The sequence below is a fragment of the Protomyctophum bolini genome (genome assembly GCF_963924005.1).
Source record: "Protomyctophum bolini genome assembly, chromosome: 12".
In the NCBI taxonomy this organism is placed as follows: Eukaryota; Metazoa; Chordata; class Actinopteri; order Myctophiformes; family Myctophidae; genus Protomyctophum; species Protomyctophum bolini.
The window spans coordinates 34,909,610-34,928,084 of record NC_137873.1 but is presented as its reverse complement, the minus strand read 5'-3'; the positions used below and the strand labels follow the sequence as shown (position 1 = coordinate 34,928,084).

The 18,475-nt window shown below is 41.9% G+C and overlaps 2 protein-coding genes across 2 annotated transcripts; both read left to right on the top strand.

Moving 5' to 3' along the window:
* Positions 1 to 3,822: 3,822 nt before the first annotated feature.
* Positions 3,823 to 5,541, top strand: LOC308326240 (uncharacterized protein; the record flags this gene model as incomplete). Its single annotated transcript, XM_080779048.1, has 1 exon — positions 3,823 to 5,541. The coding sequence occupies one exon, from the start codon at positions 3,823 to 3,825 to the stop codon at positions 5,539 to 5,541; it is 1,719 nt and encodes a 572-aa protein (XP_080635174.1).
* A 2,664-nt stretch (positions 5,542 to 8,205) lies between these two features.
* On the top strand, positions 8,206 to 18,459 carry usp14 (ubiquitin specific peptidase 14 (tRNA-guanine transglycosylase)). The gene is made up of 16 exons (XM_080777685.1): positions 8,206 to 8,339; positions 9,173 to 9,318; positions 9,758 to 9,790; positions 9,893 to 9,997; positions 11,413 to 11,516; positions 13,192 to 13,250; positions 13,350 to 13,480; positions 13,640 to 13,720; positions 14,122 to 14,204; positions 14,872 to 14,986; positions 15,215 to 15,280; positions 15,423 to 15,515; positions 15,620 to 15,757; positions 15,876 to 15,936; positions 16,061 to 16,168; positions 17,474 to 18,459. The coding sequence occupies exons 1-16, from the start codon at positions 8,324 to 8,326 to the stop codon at positions 17,617 to 17,619; spliced, it is 1,485 nt and encodes a 494-aa protein (XP_080633811.1). The 5' UTR covers positions 8,206 to 8,323; the 3' UTR covers positions 17,620 to 18,459.
* The last annotated feature ends 16 nt before the right edge of the window (positions 18,460 to 18,475 follow it).

Sequence of the window (18,475 nt, the reverse complement as noted above, 5' to 3'; positions counted from 1 at the left end):
TCTACAGTACATGTTGTTAGAAGTGCTCTTAAAGCTTTCACAGGGTATGTAAAATGTTGATTTTTTTTGTGCTTTTAAGAAAATGTGAGTTAAAGACTTTAAATGTGGCTTGGAGGGTTGTTTGGTCCATAGAAATCAACGTGATTTAAAGTTCTATATTTTTATAGAAATCAAGTATTTCGTTTGATCTTAAGGTGTATATTTCACTTTAAAACACTTCTGGCGTCATTTTAATGTCATCTACTTAGTCTTTTGTGTGCACCCCAGGCCCAGACTGTTTTTAAGTAGTTTGATTCGACATTTAGTGATTTGATATGTGATGTTCATTTAATCAGACCTGCCCCCCCCCCCCCTCCTATATGAGCCCAGATTCTACTTCAAAGCATGTTGGACTCATTTAAATCAACCACGTGCTTGTGGTGTCCTAATGCATAAAGCGCCCTTCATATTTTAGTTTAGTTTTGTTTCCCCCATGTAAAACACTTACCTAATTGATGTATCTCATAATCTGCTGCTGAGCCAATCAAATTAAGCCATGGGGAAATGAACCCAGGAAACGGGTATACTACCTTCTGGATGCACAGAGCCTATTAATTAACCAATTTTCGGCGGGAACCCCTTTTGGTGTGTCAAGCATTTTGAAGCACTTTGAACAGGCATAACTTGTGTGTGTGTGTGTGTGTGTGTGTGTGTGTGTGTGTGTACGTACAGCTGCAATACTGTTCGGCCCTAAACATAGGGATGGACATAGGCACATTGCTGTTCCTTGGAGTGGTTGCACCACTCAAAAATAGCTAGTAGTCACTGCCAGCCAGGTACCTTGTCATTTGTGGTAGTAGCCAATTTAGCCGTTATGCCAATTAATTCCTCCCCACACACATTTCTGTTATCACTGCTGTTGCATGCATCCTACCGACTCACCGGGAGGACAGGGACTCCCGCCCAACATTCCTACTGACGGGTGCCACCGCGACCCATAGGAGTACATGCAGTGACCAACCTTGACCTTGGTGGTGACGGTACGTGACGGGCAGGCCCGCCACGCTCTCCAGCACCACGGTGCTGGTGCTGACGACGGAGCCCAGGTTGTGGATGGACTTCTTCAGGCCATCCGCCTCCGACCGGAAGTCCAGAATGCTGCTTCTGGGTATGGGGTGTGTACGTGACCACCAGTGGTCAATGTGTCCATACCTTTACAGTCTATATGGTCCATACAGACAAATGCCAAGTCTCTTGAGAGTTTTCTTCAGAATATGTATGACATGAGTATGACACTGATTTACTATGACACATTTTAAAACATGTCACGATCTACAAGGCGTTGTAAGCTTGTAGATTGCTATTTTCACAATGTGTTCATGCCATAAAATAGGGATTAATGTGTTAGATTATAGAAAATCTAATGTGAATTTTCTTTCACAGCTATTCATGGGTATATGAAGAATAACAAATCTCAAAAAAGAAACCAACGCACTTCTCCATTATTTGATTGATGGAAAAGGCAATAATGGAGATAAATGAAGCATAGTGTTTTAGGGCTGACCTAAGGGTGATGGTCAGCTCGCCGAGTCTCTCACTTAGATGCTTCTTGACCAGCAGCATATTTGTTTTACTTTTTCACCTGTGATGATATTTCATTTTGTTGTTGTTCATGTCATGTCTATGAATTGATTGCATAGGGCCTAAATGGAAACAAGACCACAAGATACTATTTTGGTGCTATCCCTTTTGTACTGAGTTTCTTGACTGTACCCTATTGCTGTTTTTACATTTCTATTCAATCAATCAAAAAAGCACATGGTCTCGGCCTCGCTGCCGTGACTCTGTTCTGTGAAGTTACTGCTGTTGATGCCGTCCTGCAGGCTCTTTTTTTCTCCAAACTATAACTATAACTATAACTATACTTGAACGCAACAATTTGTCTTACGTGTAGAAATCCATGTCGTAAAGCCGCATCTTCAGTAGCTAAAGAGTGTGGGGTCACTCATGCCCCGAAAATAGCTGATCTACAAGCTCTTAACACATTGCAGCGTTGAGCATTGAGAGCTTGTAGATCCGCTGTTTGATATTTTTGGCCAAAAGTGTCCTTTTTAGGGAATTTCAGCCCCTGCCTCTCTAACATTCTCTGCACGTCCCTGCTGTACCGAGCCTGCAGGATTGGTTGATTGCAGAATGGGTACATTTCACATGAAAGCACAACTCAATACAAAGACTGTTACTGTGGACGACACACCGATTAAAGCATTGCACTTGTTTACAACAGGATCCACCATTTTCAATTCATCAGAGCTTTTAGAGACGTACAAATATACACTTCTATAGCCTATATAAAAAACAGGAAATCTTGTAAGGCGGTAAAAAGGGAAAAGAAACATATGCAGTAAGTGGGAAAGTGGGTGGGGTGGAGTCAGATTTTATGGGGGCCAGTTTCGAATTACGGACGTCCGTAGGTGCCCTTCGAGAGCGGTTTTGAAGGAGTCAAGGGATTTGCATGTCTTAATGGCTGTTGGTAGGGCGTTCCACATTTGAGTGGCATAGGAGCGAAATTAATTTAGTCCCTTGTTTGTGCCCAATCTTGGTTGCACACATGGTTTGTTGAACTCCCTCTGGTGTTGTGGGTGTAGTGTAGACTTCGTTGACATTAAGGGAGTATTTAGACATAGACATGGTGGTGTAGCGAATCTTGTGGACCAGACCCATTGCAAGATGCTGTACTCTGTTGTTGTGCCATTCCAGCCTGTCAAATTGGGCAGGGGTGAGGTGGGTTCGGGGAGTTTGGCCAAGTAGTAGCCTGACCAGTTTGTTTTGGGAAGGAGATGTCCAACTGAGATGTCCAACTGGGCCTGCAGGACCTGGACATCATGCACACACAAACAATATGCTATTAATTAGCCACAGTGAGTGAATTTAGTATTTTTTTTAATTCTTCATTTAACAAATAAATAGTTCATAACTGCATTTAAGTGACATTAAATAAATCAAATGTAAACACGTCTCGTGAAAGAGATTAAAAGGTTAAAAGGAGAACAGAGACAAAAGAGATCAATGTATCTGTAATCTACTATTGACACTTGTTGGTAATCGATTGGTCACGCCTGCAGAGGGAGCAATAAGAGTGAGAGAAATTTGAAAGCGGGCTTGTTTGTTTCGTTTTCAGCTGCTGACAGAGAGGAAACACTTTTTTCTCCAGTGTTAACTTTACTGACAAGTCTCACTCTCCCCTTGTACAGGTATAACAATTGGTATTTCTGCTCATGAATAATTGAATGTGTTGTCAACTTGTCATGATGTTTTGTTTATAGCTTGAGTGACTTTGTGGAGTGTTTTGAAAGTATTATTGTGGATCCGTGCCCAATGCAATGCAGCACATGGCTATGATAGGTGCAGTGTAGGCCTACAACGTTGCTAATGTGTGTGGGCATTTGGGCAACTCGCGTGCATTTTATTATAATAGGCAGAAAAGAGGTACCGTTTGTAAACACAAAATCGTTTTAGCTTAACTCTTAAGAGTTAAGCTAAAACGATTTTGTGTTTACACTGGTTTTGCACTTTAAATTGATTTAAGTTCATGGTCATTTATACAAAGTATACTTAGTCTTACATCAATATTTACCTTTTGGGTTTGACCTGTTGGAAAAGAAAATATAAATGGCATTACATACCTGAATACTTGAATTTATAACTTGTATGACAGCAGCATGTGCCAACATTCTTGAGCTCTATTCTAATATGATGATCAGGATCAGATTCATTACTAGTACCGAGTATAGTAGCATTCAATAATTACATGTTTTTCCCCATGTTTATTTTCAGTGTATAGAAATGGCGTGTGCCAGCAGTCTCCTGTCTGAAGAGCAGTACCTGTGTTCTATCTGTCTGGATGTGTTCACTGATCCAATCACCACTCCATGTGGACACAACTACTGCAACACCTGTATCACACATTACTGGGACACCAGTAGTGTGTGTCAGTGTCCACTATGCAACGAAACCTTCAGCAAAAGACTAAAGTTCTCTGTTAACAAAGTCCTCTCTGAGCTGGCTGATCAGTTCAGGAAGACACACAAGCTGACAAACCATTCCAACGCAAACCAAGAACCTGTTAAACCAGATGAAGTGTCCTGTGATTCCTGTACTGAGCCAAAGCTGAAGGCCCTGAAGTCCTGCCTGGTGTGCCTGGCCTCCTACTGCGAGACTCACCTGGAGCCTCATCTGAGAGCCACAGCGTTTAAACGACACAAACTAATCGACCCTGTAAAGAACCTGGAAGACATTCTGTGTAAGAAACACGACAGACCTCTGGAGCTTTTCTGTAAGACTGACCACATGTGCGTTTGTCAGTTCTGCACAGAGTCGGACCACAAGTTACATCAAATCATATCTCTGAAAGAGGCATACGAAGGGAAGAAGGCTGAGCTGGGAAAGATGGAGGCTGAAGTTCAGCAGATGATCCAGGTGAGACAAGTGAAGATTCAGGAGGTCAAACACACTGTACAGCTCAGCAAGAAAGATGCAGACAAAGTGACAGCAGACAGTGTGCAAATGTTCATGGCTCTGATCAGATGTGTTGAGCGAAGCCAGGCTGAAGTCATTGACGTTATTGAAAAGAAGCAGAAAACAACAAAGAAACAGGCTGATGGCTTCATCAAAGAGCTGGAACAGGAAATCACAGAGTTAAAGAAGAGAAGCTCTGAACTGAAGCAGCTCTCACACACTCAAGACCCGCTCCACCTCCTCCGGAATATCACACCCACCAACATCCCTCCACCCAGCAAGGACTGGACAAACATCAACGTCCATTTGTCTTCGTACGCGGCGACTGTGAGACCAGCTGTGACTCAACTGGAGAAGACACTCAGTCAAGAGATTGAGCTGCGGAGGACACCTTCAATCGAAAACCAGAAACGGACCATGAAGTCAGTATTAAAAACTACTTTGCGAATAGGCGACGAATGGTACTTGATATACTATCGGTGGTTCAAACAGTGGAGGTGTTATGTAGGATTTGACGATTTGAACAGTGTCGGACAGCATAGCCTCTACCCTGGACCTATTGATAACTCTGGACTGTTCTCAGACCATGAGACCCAAGTCCTGAAAAAGCACCTTGTAGATGAGCGTGACTATGTCCTAGTTCCTACTGAAGCATGGAACAAGCTGGTCAGCTGGTATGGTTGTGTTGAGGGCCAGAGAGCCATTGTCAGGAAAGTGGTTGAAGATGTATTTGATTGTAAAGTGGAGGTCTATTTGTTGGAACTAAACTTGTTTGAGAATGACAACAGGGACAATATGGTAACGCGTCAATTCAGTCGAGCTGACACTATAGATACCATAGAGAAGGAGATGAGGTTGCTTTTTGAAATTCCATCAGAGAAGGAGACGCGGCTGTGGAAAATAAGCATGTGGAACACGTACGAGCAGCTGAACAAACCAGGCAGCACTGTGCAGGATGCTCGTCTGCGCCATGGATGGGAGTTTCTTAAGATTGAACGGAAGAACGAGGATGGCACGTGGCCCAGAACTAGGGCCACATACAAGTAAGCCAAACTCCTGGACTAAATGGCCCGACACCGACGCTCAAACACTGTCATGATATCTTATTTCCAACTACTTCCCGTCTGCATTTACACCCTATTCTCCATGTGCATCAATCACACTCATTATTCACACCAACACCTTCTTTGCTCACACTACAATTAGCAGTGCAACATTTCAAGGGTGACAACGTCGCAACGATGCGTGGAACTAGAATCGAGACCGGCCGGGGTCGAGTTTCTAGTCCAGTCAATGTGTCAGCCATGCCTGACTGAGCTTGGTTGAATTGGAGTTCATAAGTGAGGGAGGCAGGGAGCGTTCTCTGTACTAGGTGTTCGGTCTGAGCAAATCGGAGCATGGGAAGAGAAACAAAAAGTGACCAAGTTTGGAATGCCCTGACGACCCCTTCCCTCAAAAAATGCCAATCACAGGCCTGAAAGTCCACCTTTCAGCAGGCCAAAGGGAGAGGAAATGATCGCTCCTCCTCCTCCCTTAGACAAGTGACTACCCCTGCCTCTTTAAGAACCCCTTCTTTTCCCCCCCAACCTGTACACGTCTTTTAATTTTTTTGGTGGTTGTTTTTCATGTCATGATTAAGAGTTTAATAAAAATCCAGTACCTGAATGGAAACAAGACTGCAATGGCTTTTCCCGGTGATATCCTTTTAGACAGAAGTGTTTGACTGTACTCTGTATTGTTTACATGTATGACTAATAAAGTAATCTAATCAATCAATCCTCAGGGAGGTTTTACTATGAGGTTCCGGTTAAAGGGGAAAACTGAGTGGGTCCATTAACAGCAAAGGGGAACACACACTGAGCTACTGGACTATAGTGTTGAGGAATGGAAATCTGTACAAGGCTTTTGCTGACTCCCGTCCTCCCTGTAAGGAGAGGACGGTTTTTGGGAGTGTTTCTGGTCTCATTTTATGATGTGGAGATCAGAGTTCATTCTTTCACTGGCTGCACCTTCACTGAGAACCTATCCCTACTTCAGTCCATGTCCTAATGATTCACACTGATTAGACTAATTTAATCCTCAGTTTTACATGAAAATGTTCATTTTCAACAAAGACAACACGTACAGTAGGGCCAGGCTATGTATATGGAAGGGCTATTCTTTGTGTCATTTAAAATCAAGACTTTAATTGTTGTTCCTAACATACATCATGTATTCTATTGGCAGTGGTGGAAGGTGTAATTAACTTTAAGTACATACAGTATCAAGTATTGTACACTAGGCTACAAGTACTATACTTTGGCTGTTTGAAAAATAGCAGATCTATAAACTGACAACCTGTGGCAAAGCTTACAGATTGGATATCTTCGATAAAGCTGGACAGACACTAGACTAGAGTATATGTTATAACTTGTCTCCCTGCTCTTCTTCTATTGAGACATTTAGGTGAGAGAGTATGGGTACAACAGCAGTGGAAACAAAAATGTCAGGGGATGTTTACAAGTCCAGTATGTGATATTGTTTTGTTAAAATAAGTTTTAAATAGCTATATTTTGATAGTAATCAAGTGTTTGTTCAGTAACAGGAGTCTCTCTGTCTCTCAAGCTCCAGCAGTCAACAGATTGAACAGAAAATGCTTTTTCAGGTCGGCATACCCATTTTAGCCAATCGGCGTAGAGAACTCACTGAATCTAGGATAATCGGATGGTGATGACAAAAATAAATTAGCAGACAAAATTGGAAATGGAACACTATAAAATTGAAGCTGATTATAAATGGGTACTCTCTCCTGATTGGATAAAACTGACCAGATGGTTATCACTAGTCATCACAAATGTGATGAAGTCATCACTTTTGGGGTGGCTATGGCCGAATTTAGTGTTTTTGTGCGAGAACTAATGCTTGCATAATGAAATTGTGAAATATTTGCCGTAGGTTGTTATATCCCCTTATAATGAATGTAATATAGAAAATATTTCATGCCAATAAAAAAACATAATTATTTATATATATATATATATATATATATATATATATATATATATATATATATATATATATATATATATATATATACACACACACACACACACGCACCAAATTTCCCACTTTATAAATAATTATTTTGTGCATGAGACTTTGTATTGGGAACTTAACTCTGCAGATGCTTGTGAGACCACGCCACCACATGGTCACATAAGTTAACAACACATGCTTAGAATAATATTATGATAGAATAACTGTAAAATATTAGCCCTGAAACATAGCGTCATGGCGTCATGTGAACCATGGCTAGTAAAATATAAAAGTTCTTCAAGTTCAACCCATAGATATAAAGATTTAGACTCTAAAATGTCAGAATCGATAAATACATATACGAGAGTCTAAATCTAACTCGATAAACTGGATGGGCTGTGCTCACTGCTCGTCATTAATCAGGTGTTTAAAGAATTCGGGTCCAAAGGATTCCTTGAGGGGGTTCCAAATCAAAATTAATATGGGGGTTGAAATTAAACAGAAAGTTTGAGAACCACTGATATAATATCATATGCACCTTAAGTTGCTTGCCTTCTGAAAAGGTTTTTTTTTTTTATTGGCTGTCAGGTGACTGTCAGGTGGGGTATTCGATCCCTAGATCGACTCGATACGCATTCCTGCTAGTCAATCCCAGAGCGCGTGGTCGTGGATCAGTGTTCAGCGTGTGTTGTTGCAGCGTCATTCTGTATGAATGAAGTTCGCAGCCAAGTCAACTACACACACACACACACACATTCGCGCCCCGGTGGACAGTCTGTCAAAAGAGAGCTGAAGGAAACAAAAGTGGCCAAACATGCCAGTGTTTACAGGTAGGATGGTATTGACGCACCACATTCGCTGGGATATTATGTATAAAACCTCACACGTGTTTTTAAGTCAAGTGTTTTCGCATGTTGGCTAGCGTTAGCAACACTGGACTGTTAGCAGGCTGAAGCTAGCCAGGCCGTCTTGGAGGAATCACTATGAGGAAGATGTGCACTAAAGTTAAAATACCAAATTATGATGTTCTCATCATAACATTAATCAGTGTTACTGACTAACTGCGTCAAATGAGTGGAGTAGTCTGCGTTAGCCTGGCGCCTTCTGCTAGGAAACTGATTTAGCGGCAAGCTAGTTAGCTAGCTGGCTAGTTGTCAACTTGTTTATAGCTAATAATGTCAACACATTGCTGCCGCGTTACCTGCTTCTCTAGCAGTACATTTATATAATGATATCAGATCAAGAAGAGTTAGTAGTACATGTTTCTACTAGCAAGTAAAGTATGCAAGACAAACGAGTCAAATGACTGACTGTTTGCTTGTTAGCCAACATGATATTGCCAACAGAAGTTAGAACGTCTTCCAAATTGGTTTAGTAGTTATATCAAAGTATTAGCTACACATACCAGCTGTCATCTTTAACTTTAGAGCCATAGCTAATAGGAAACCATCTGAGCACTTTTGTACTGCGTTCGTTTCTGTTGCCTTGTATGCAACAGTTACGTACAGTATTATGCTGTGTCATCATGGTTTGATAACATTTGAATTCCGCCATTCTGCATATTATTTTGGAAGCTAACTAAAGTAATAACCTGTGCTGTAACTGTGTGTGTATCTGTGTGTCTGTGTGTGTGTGTGTGTGTGTGTGTGTGTGTATTTTTTAGTAAATGTGAAATGGGGTAAGGAGAAGTTTGATGGAGTTGAGCTGAACACAGAAGAGCCGCCCATGGTGTTCAAGGCTCAGCTGTTTGCCCTGTCAGGAGTTCAGCCAGAGAGACAGAAGGTCATGGTGAAGGGAGGCACTCTAAAGGTAACAATGAAGACGTATAACGGTGATGCAAATAGCCTGCATCCTTAGACGCGCTACATTGAGAAAAGACGCAGTCATGTCACCCTCCGGGGATGCAATACTGTACTCAGTACTGTACACTTAACGTTGTTGAAGTAGGACTCGTACAATGTCCCTGGGACCCATCTAAATGACCATGCAATGAGTCCTGGGACCCATTACTTTGAAAACCTATTTACATCACTGGTTGTATGCAGCCTCACTCGGAGATGGGCAATAGGTTTCACATTACAAATATAATGCACCCATCATTCCTTAACACCCATGACAAAAATCTACAATGACACACTTTTAAGTAACTACTAGTCAGTAGAGCATGCTTAGCTTGGGACTTCGGTCTTGTAGTATTTTAATGGACAATATGTGCTAATATATATATATGTCTGTACTTCTGTTGTAGGACGATGAGTGGGGCAACATCAAGCTGAAAAATGTGAGTGAATAGCGGATTTTTAAGTGTTTTGTGTTTGTCCCGATTTAATTGGGAGCAAGCTGAGTGCTGGCCATTGAAAGTGAAGATGAATGTCTCTTGTAGGGAATGACCCTGTTGATGATGGGATCCGCCGAAGCCCTGCCCGAGGAGCCGGCTGTCCGACCCATGTTCGTGGAGGACATGACCGAGGAACAGCTAGCATCAGCGGTGAGTTAATGTAAAGGTTTACCGGATGGATTATACGTCTATATCTTTTGTCTCTATGTCTTTCTAAGACAATATTTTGATGAAGCTGTTTACAATACATAGGAGGCTATTTAAGTATTTATAGAACTATTCATATTATCATGTACATGCTTCAGAGCTTTAGCCTGATTAATGACTACAGGTGCCACCTTCACAGCAGCTGCTTTTTAACATCTAGTGGTTTTAGGTTTGTTCAGACAAATGCACCTCTCTACCTTCATTTGATTAGCTAGTTACCACTACAATGTTTGCGCCCTTTTAACAACTTTATGCTATGCCTTTAAAACCGGTGCGTTGGTGCCAGTTTCGGCCTAACCACAAAAATGCTTTGGTATCAGACTAAACAAGGTTCACAACCACCTGAACTGCTTGACCATGAATGCTCTTATTATCTGCCATGTGTTGCAAATCTCTAAAACAAAAGTCCAATAGAGAGTTTTGGTTACTAGATTAAGGTGGAGAGGAGACTTTTTCCTACATTTTCAATAATTTGTCTAAAATTGGAATAGGTCTTAATTGGATTAGGCTTATTCTTACTATGACCTACCTTATATGGTTTACGATGCTGTTTTACATGACTATTTATATTCTGTTGTACATTTTCTTCATCTGGTTTTCTGCTGGTTTGTTTATATTCTGATTGGTTGGTGGTTGGTGCTTTAGAATATTTCTTGAAATACAATGCATACGTGCTCCCTGGACGATAGTCGCAATGATTTTGGCGACCAAATGAGAAATTACCTTTCCTTTTGTGCCACCTTTAGACCATAATTTCCAATTTCCCCACACACTATCTCAAAATCTAATGGACACTTTGCCATGAAAAGGAATGTGCTCAGAAGGAATGAACCCTACTGATTTTTAAGGGGAAGATTGAAGTGCATTCTGTTTCTTGGAAGAACCCAAGGTTAATTAAATGAGGTTAGGAAGCATGTGCTATATGCAGCCAACACTTCCGTGTTCAGCTTCCTTGGTCTCAATTGCGCATGGTGTTTCTTTCCTTCCAGGGAGCAACATGGAGCTTTTCCTCTAGCTCCATCCTTCAGTCATTTTCTATTCGAGTGTAAGGAGCAGCATGAGCTCTAGAGGCTGCTAAAAGAAAAGTTTACCGCTGTCTTCTATGATGAGAAGTTCGGGTATGGAGTCTCTCTCTCTAGCTAGATAGAGAATTCGGAACAATCCCTGTGCTCAGAGCTTAGGGGTAGGACTAGGACAGAGTCTGTCACCCTAAATAGTGGGCGGTGTGGCTATTGCTGGGCCCTTTACTCTTGTTGTTCCCATAGTGAGCCTTATGAAAGTTAATAAAAAGGAAATGAAGATGCTGTTTCCTCTTATTAAATAGAAGAACTAACCCCTTGTTTTTCTATGGTCCAAAGCTGGAGCTGCCTTGTGGGCTGACAAACCTGGGCAACACCTGTTACATGAATGCCACAGTGCAGTGTCTGCGCTCTGTGCCAGAGCTCAAAGATGCACTCAGAAGGTAGGGTTTCTTCTAAAATGTGTTTATCCGAAAATGTATGCAAAGCCTAGATGTATTTATTTTGCGATCTGTGGGTACTGTTGAAATGTACAGTGCTTTTTCTTGTCAAACATGGACCAATGTTTTGCTCCTATTATTAAATGTTATTATTATATGTTAATGTGTTTCATCAAATTAATCGTGTTATCAGTCTTGGTATCAATGTTTTTGTGTATACTGCGGTGTTGGCTTGTAGATTTCCTTTTTGTATGCAACGCCGGTGTAAATTGGCATACATTGGGTTGTACATGTTTTTGGTACTCTGCAGTATTTTTGAAAACCGCTTGATGAATGTACAGTTTTCCGTCGTAAGTCCATGCATGACTGGACGCGGTGGTTACACCGTAGGAGAAAGGAGGGACACCGCCACTTGTCAGGTTCAAGAGCATTTATTTTTTAAAGAGCAACGTTTCGGTCTTGCGACCTTCCTCAGGCTAATGACCTTTTCCCCTGCCACATCAGCCAGACCTGCCTGGTATGCGTTCCCAATGCAAGCAGGGAGATATAATTCCCCACCTGGTCCTTGGTCTGCACGGTGACCTCTTACCAGCGCCTGCCTGGAAAACGTCCCTGGGGAGGGGACCAGGAAGCATCCTTACTTGATGCACAAACCACCTGGCTGCTTTCTATGCAAAGGAGCACCACTCTGGGAGGATGGTGGCTGTCCCACCATCCTGAGTGAACCCTGTTACCCATTTGACAGCTTGTGTCCACGATCTTGTTCGGTCGGTTCATGACCTGCATTTCATTGCCATAGGCGAGAGTAGGAACGATTATTGACTGGTAGATCAAGAGCTTTGCCTTTTTCTTTTCATCAAAACGGTATGGTACAGAAAACTCATTACAGATCGTTCATATGGGGTCAGGAGTCAGGACTCATTCCCTACCCAGAATGGGCAATGCATCAGTTTTCTGCTGAGAATCAGATTTAGAGATGCTGAAGCTCATCCCAGCTGCTTCACACTCTGCTGCAACGGATCCAGTCAGAGAGATCTGGAGGTCACTTAACCAATGTCATCAGGAGGACCACACTGCAAAAAGCACTGCAGTCCTCAGCTCTCCGTAACCCTTAACCCGATCTTCCACAACTGCGCCTCGAGATCCCGTCAATGAATAACACAAACGCGATGGGTATCTGCGCAGCTCTTTTGGAGGCCAATCACCCACCGAAAACAAGTCCAAATTGGCCGTCGGTAGAGCTCCCCTCACCCCCATACTTCCACAGCAGTTCCCTCAATATATATCCTGGGGGACCCGGTTCTATTCCTTCTCCAGTTCCACTCTTGTCATACGTTCATTTCAGAATTAGGGCCTCTTGTGTTCAGTTCTACACTTCTTGTCAGACATGGTTAATTTCATGCGTCTCTTCCTGCTGAAATGGTGGGGTGCATACTTACCGGTAGTTTAGTTTAGACTAGTCAATAGTCATTGGTTAGACATAAGGTTGGTGAGGGGTGCGTTAAGACGACCGGTTTAAGGTTGGTGAGGGGTGCGTTAAGCGTTGGGAGAGGGTTAAGGTTCGGTTTAGGTGTGCTGCCCTGTGGGAGGTTAGGGTTTTGTGAGATAGGTTGTAGGACTATAGACTGGTCTAACCAATGACTGCACTCGAAATTGTCTCCTTTTCTCCACCTAACAGGTACGCGGGTGCTCTGAGATCTTCAGGAGCTAATGCACCATCCCAGTATATAACGGCAGGTTAGAGGGAATTCCTAGATTAACAATATATATATATATATATAGTATACAATATAGAATGTAAAAGTGCAAGAGTGATTATTCTGTTCTCATCCTCAGCCCTTCGTGACCTGTACGACACCATGGAGAAGACGTCTTCCAGCCTCCCACCCATCATCTTGCTGCAATTCCTTCACATGGCCTTTCCGCAGTTTGCAGAGAAGGGAGACCAGGGCCAGTACCTCCAGCAGGTAAGGAACTCATCTCCACTACCAGTGTTCCTACGCCCACCACCAGCACCCAGAAGGCTCTAACTTCTGATTAGAGACAAAGATGGCTACTACTATTTGAGTGACGGGAGTGCAACCGAATCCATTTCTATGACCGTATTCCCTTTTGTGTTCTGTCAGGATGCCAACGAGTGCTGGTTGCAGATGATGAGAGTCCTTCAGCAGAAGCTAGAGCCAGCAGAGCCAGAGACTCCAATGGAGGTAAACAAAGCATCTCTTTATTAAAAACCCATTTAGACCTGTTTTCTGGGAAAACCCATGTTTCTATGTCAGTGGTTCTCAAACATTTTCATGTCAAGGACCCCCGGAATTATATGAAATTGGCTGCCGGACCCCCATCTGAAAATATGTTGTTCCATGGACCTCCCCAGAAGCAAGGTTTTCAGTTAAAACATTTGCTGTGAAAGAATATATATTCAAAGATTTGCGCCACATTTTCACGATCTTAAAAAAATAGCAGACCTAAAAGCTGGAGCTAAAAAGTGGTTCCCGTAAAGAATGTGTTAATATACAGCTATATTATAATAATGGATGAGCAAGGTATTGGTAATGTAGAAGAAATGAGAGTGTATTGAACATTTCCACCTTTTTATTCTCCCTAGACCGAGTCCGAGGGTGGAACTGTCGCTGCCGCTACAAAGAAGAACTTCATTGACCAGTATTTCGGTGTGGAATTTGAAACCTCGTATCCTTAATCAGATTTGTGTTTGACTTGGACATTTGAATTATGTTTGAACCCGGCGAATTACATTTTTAAACTGTGGTGTTTTTGTATATAGCCATTGGAGCACAGAAGGCCCTTTTGAAGTGAAACACTTGGGGCTATGTTTGCACAAGGTACTTCCGTTACCTCTGCAATAACTGGAGACGGCTACCATGTATCGAGTGAATGATAATGCAGATAGGTTGTTTGCAGTCTCATAGGCGGGTTATGTATGGGTGGAGAAAATAACTTTTGTGAAAAATACACAAATGGCTAAGGCTATTCTCAGCACTTAAGTAAAAACCGGTGAGGCATGCCTTGCTGCTAAATGGATAACTATCAAAGATAAGTCTTAGTAAGAAGCAAAAGAACGTTCCTGTTCTCCCTTTGAGCTTCTTCGGTACTGTATTTATGAGCATTGTATGTCTGTCCTGTTTTTTTTTGTATTGTTTTTGTTACTGGCTGTGTCACTTATTTTTGCCTCTTGTCTTGGCCAGTTCACACTTGTAAAAGAGACTTCAGTCTCAATGTGTTTTTTACTGGGTAATTTTTTTTAATTATTATTAGTACCACTATAGAGCCCTAATGATACATCAGCGGTTGAATGTAGCCATCTGTCTGTCTTTTTCTTAACCCCTCTTGTACTCAGTATGAAGTGCACAGAGTCTGAGGAAGAGGAGCAAACGAAGGGCAAGGAGAGCCAGCTTCAGATCAGCTGTTTCATCAACCAGGAGGTGAAATACCTTGCCACGGGACTGAGGCTGGTAAGTATCACGCTTGGGGAGGTTTATGGTTTCTGTGCTGTATCCAATTTAATGGCTGTGAGCCGCATCCAGCGAGATGCATCATGTCCACTTCTGGCAGTTGGAATAGATGCTATATTTTTGCTCGTCTCTAGTGTGACAAGACCACACACACACACACACACACACACACACTGGTATGTCTATCTCCATAGTAACAAGATCTAATGTGTTTCTTTCCCCCCCTAGAGACTGCAGGAAGAAATCACGAAGCTGTCCCCATCTTTGGAGAGAAATGCCTTATATATAAAATCTGTAAGCTTCTTTATCATGCCCAAGTTGATTATAAAATGAAAAAAAGAAAATAGGTCAATATCGATCTCTGACTTGACAGATCAAACGACCCAAATGTATCTTATTTATTTGAAGGGGTTTTGTCTTGTTTGCATCCTCCCAGTCAAAAGTCTGCCGTCTCCCTGCCTACCTGACTGTTCAGATGGTCCGTTTTTTCTACAAAGAGAAGGAGTCTGTCAATGCCAAAGTGCTTAAGGTTGGTGTTTTTTTTATATTTGTGAGGTTTGAAAATGAGTGGAGCTCCAAATTCAGAATTAAAGAGTTTTTTTAAAGCTGAAATATCACCGTCTGGTTCAATAGGATGTCAAGTTCCCCCTCATGCTGGATGTCTACGAGCTGTGCACTTCTGAGCTCCAGGAGAAAATGGAGAAAACCAGGTCAAAGTTTAAGGAGGTGGAGGAGAAGACGCTGGAGAAACAGGGGCAGCAAAAGGACCAGGTAAGACTGGCTTAAATACGTCCCAGCTCTTATAATCACATTTGCCATTTTATGTCTATGCAAGTGTAATTTTGGCTTTGAATGGTGTCACAACCTTTTGCTGTTTTTCTTGCAATAGTTGAAGAAACCAGTCACAACAACGAAAGCAGTAAAATATGAACCTTTCGGCTTCCCTGACGGTAGGTTGGTTACATTGGTGCTCCCATGTTGCTATACCTGTATGTCCCCTATAGAGCTAATATTGTGTTCTATAAGCTCGGGGGAGCACAACGTGTTGTAACGACGCTCTTCTGTTCCCTACAGACCTCGGTTCCAACAACAGTGGCTACTATGACCTACAGGCGGTGCTGACACACCAAGGTCGCTCCAGCTCATCAGGTCACTATGTGGGCTGGGTCAAGAGGAAAGAAGGTAATCTTTAGTTTATCTCTCTGCTTGTCAGGAAGAAACTCCAAAATGTTCATTTTTTTCCAGAAAATGAAAAATATACTTTTTTCAGGAAAATGAGAAAGCAAAGCAATACTGCCTCGTCAAAGTTGGTGTTGTGAATTTATAAATTGTCAATTACCTTGCATGAGAGTGGCAGAGGTGGTGGAGTTGGCTGTTTTAGCAGACGGGTTTAAGATTTTGTCTGAAGCGCTTTTTACTTAACCTGACGCTGCCAGATCCAAAAAGCTTGCTACACAAATTTGTTTCACAGCTTATTTGGATCTGGGATCGCGGAAGCAAATTCGATGACGGGGCTGTTCCTTTTTTTCAAGATACATGGTAGATGATTGGATGGGAGCGTCTGTCTATCACCGTGTGGGCGTGCAAACACAACCAATCATATCGACGTGTCTATATACCGTCACATCCGCATCCCGCCTTTAGCTCACGCTGATTGGTTCGGTACGAAGCAGATCTGACTCAGGGCTCAACTCCGTCAGAGATCCCAGATGAGTGTTGTGTTGGGGAATATGTTTCCGCAATACCGCCCTCATCTGGCAGCGTCAGGTTACTTTTTACTAGGGATGCGCAATAATTATCGTCCCGATAGCAGGAATTATGACATAATAATTATCGTCCCGATAACATTATTAATAGCTCAGATAATAATATATTGAATATATATTTTTTATTTCATGTATTTTCATATGCTTGCAGTTATGCGAAATGATTATTCGTTTCATCTGCTGATGGTATTTGCTGACAAAGCACCCATCGTGTAATGGGTATAAAATGTAATGCTTAGGTCAAAGCTATGTTAAATGTACCGTTACTCAACTAGTATTTTTTTTATGTATGTGTCTATATATTTTCATTAACTATCAGTATCGCCGTATCGGTCTTGAGAAGCATGAAGTTATTTATCAGTATCTGTTTCAAAAAACCATTATCGTGCATCCCTACTTTTCATTGTCTCAATATGTTTTTAACCAACACACAGACACAAAGGGTGTTCAATAGCACTGATAAAAAATTAAAGAAAATCAAGTCCGGCAATCTCTAGGGGTCCACTCAAAAGTCCCCAGAGAGATCTGTCCTGAAAAGAAATATATATATTAAACGAAAATACAAAATATTGTCAGATTGCGGTCCCATGGCCAAATACATATTAATGTAGGGGTCCTGTTGACATAGAAACCCTAACAGAAAACACAAGTATCATAGTAGAAATGTCATGCCTCTAGTCTGTACTACCTATAGAAAGTAATTGGTTTCTCTGTCCTACAGATGAGTGGGTTAAGTTTGACGATGACAAGGTGAGCGTGGTGTCTCCAGAAGACATCTTGCGGCTGTCCGGTGGTGGAGACTGGCATATAGCATACGTTCTACTCTACGGACCCCGGCGGCTGGAAATACTTGAAGAGGAACAGTAAAAAAAGAAAATGCAAGAGCTCTAAAATAGAACCAGAAACGACATCCTACATGCATACAAAAATGCCATTTCCAAGCACTGTCTGCATAGATGTGCAATAAACCTGGGTTGTCTTTCAAATTTGATTACCATAACTTTTTTTTTTGTTGCCGTTTTTATAACTGCCACGGATACTTGTAAAACACATTTCTCCATCAAAACGGAGTTGAGTATTCTTACCAGTTTATGATTAGAGATTTGGGGAAAGGAGGATCCTGGATCCATGGAGGCGTTTGTCTTGTTCTGCAGGTTTCATTAAATGTTTTATACACATTGTATATTTTTTAAAGCCTTCGATAAAAGGTGCTCATGTCATAGAATCAAAGTAAACCAGTTTGTACAGAAATGTGTGGCCAAGTTATTGTACTTGGACGCATCCAGGCTTGCATCTCTTCAAATTGGATGCATTATGAAGGATCTTAACACTGTTTAAGACTCTTCGTCACTTATTGGGTCTCTGGATAATTCTGTTTTCCTAGTTTAGATTTTCTGGCTTGCATCAGCTCTGCTTGACATGCTATGAGGTGCTGTCCCCTCATTTTCTCAAAATGTGGGCTTTGGATGATGCGAGTAGAGTCCAAGCTCAAAACTCAAACTCGGGACTGAGGTTTGACGAGCCTTGCATGATGTCCTTGTTGGAAATGATTTTCAGAGTTCACACAGCTGCTCTGACATGATGCTATGCTTCACTCTCTTCATGCAGTTCTCCCAGTCACATTGCCCCCAATGTTAAACGTCTAACCTTCCACTCTGTAATAACTTGACTGGTGGGTTTTCATAGATGGTGAAAATAAACTGTTATACCAAATGTGTGACTT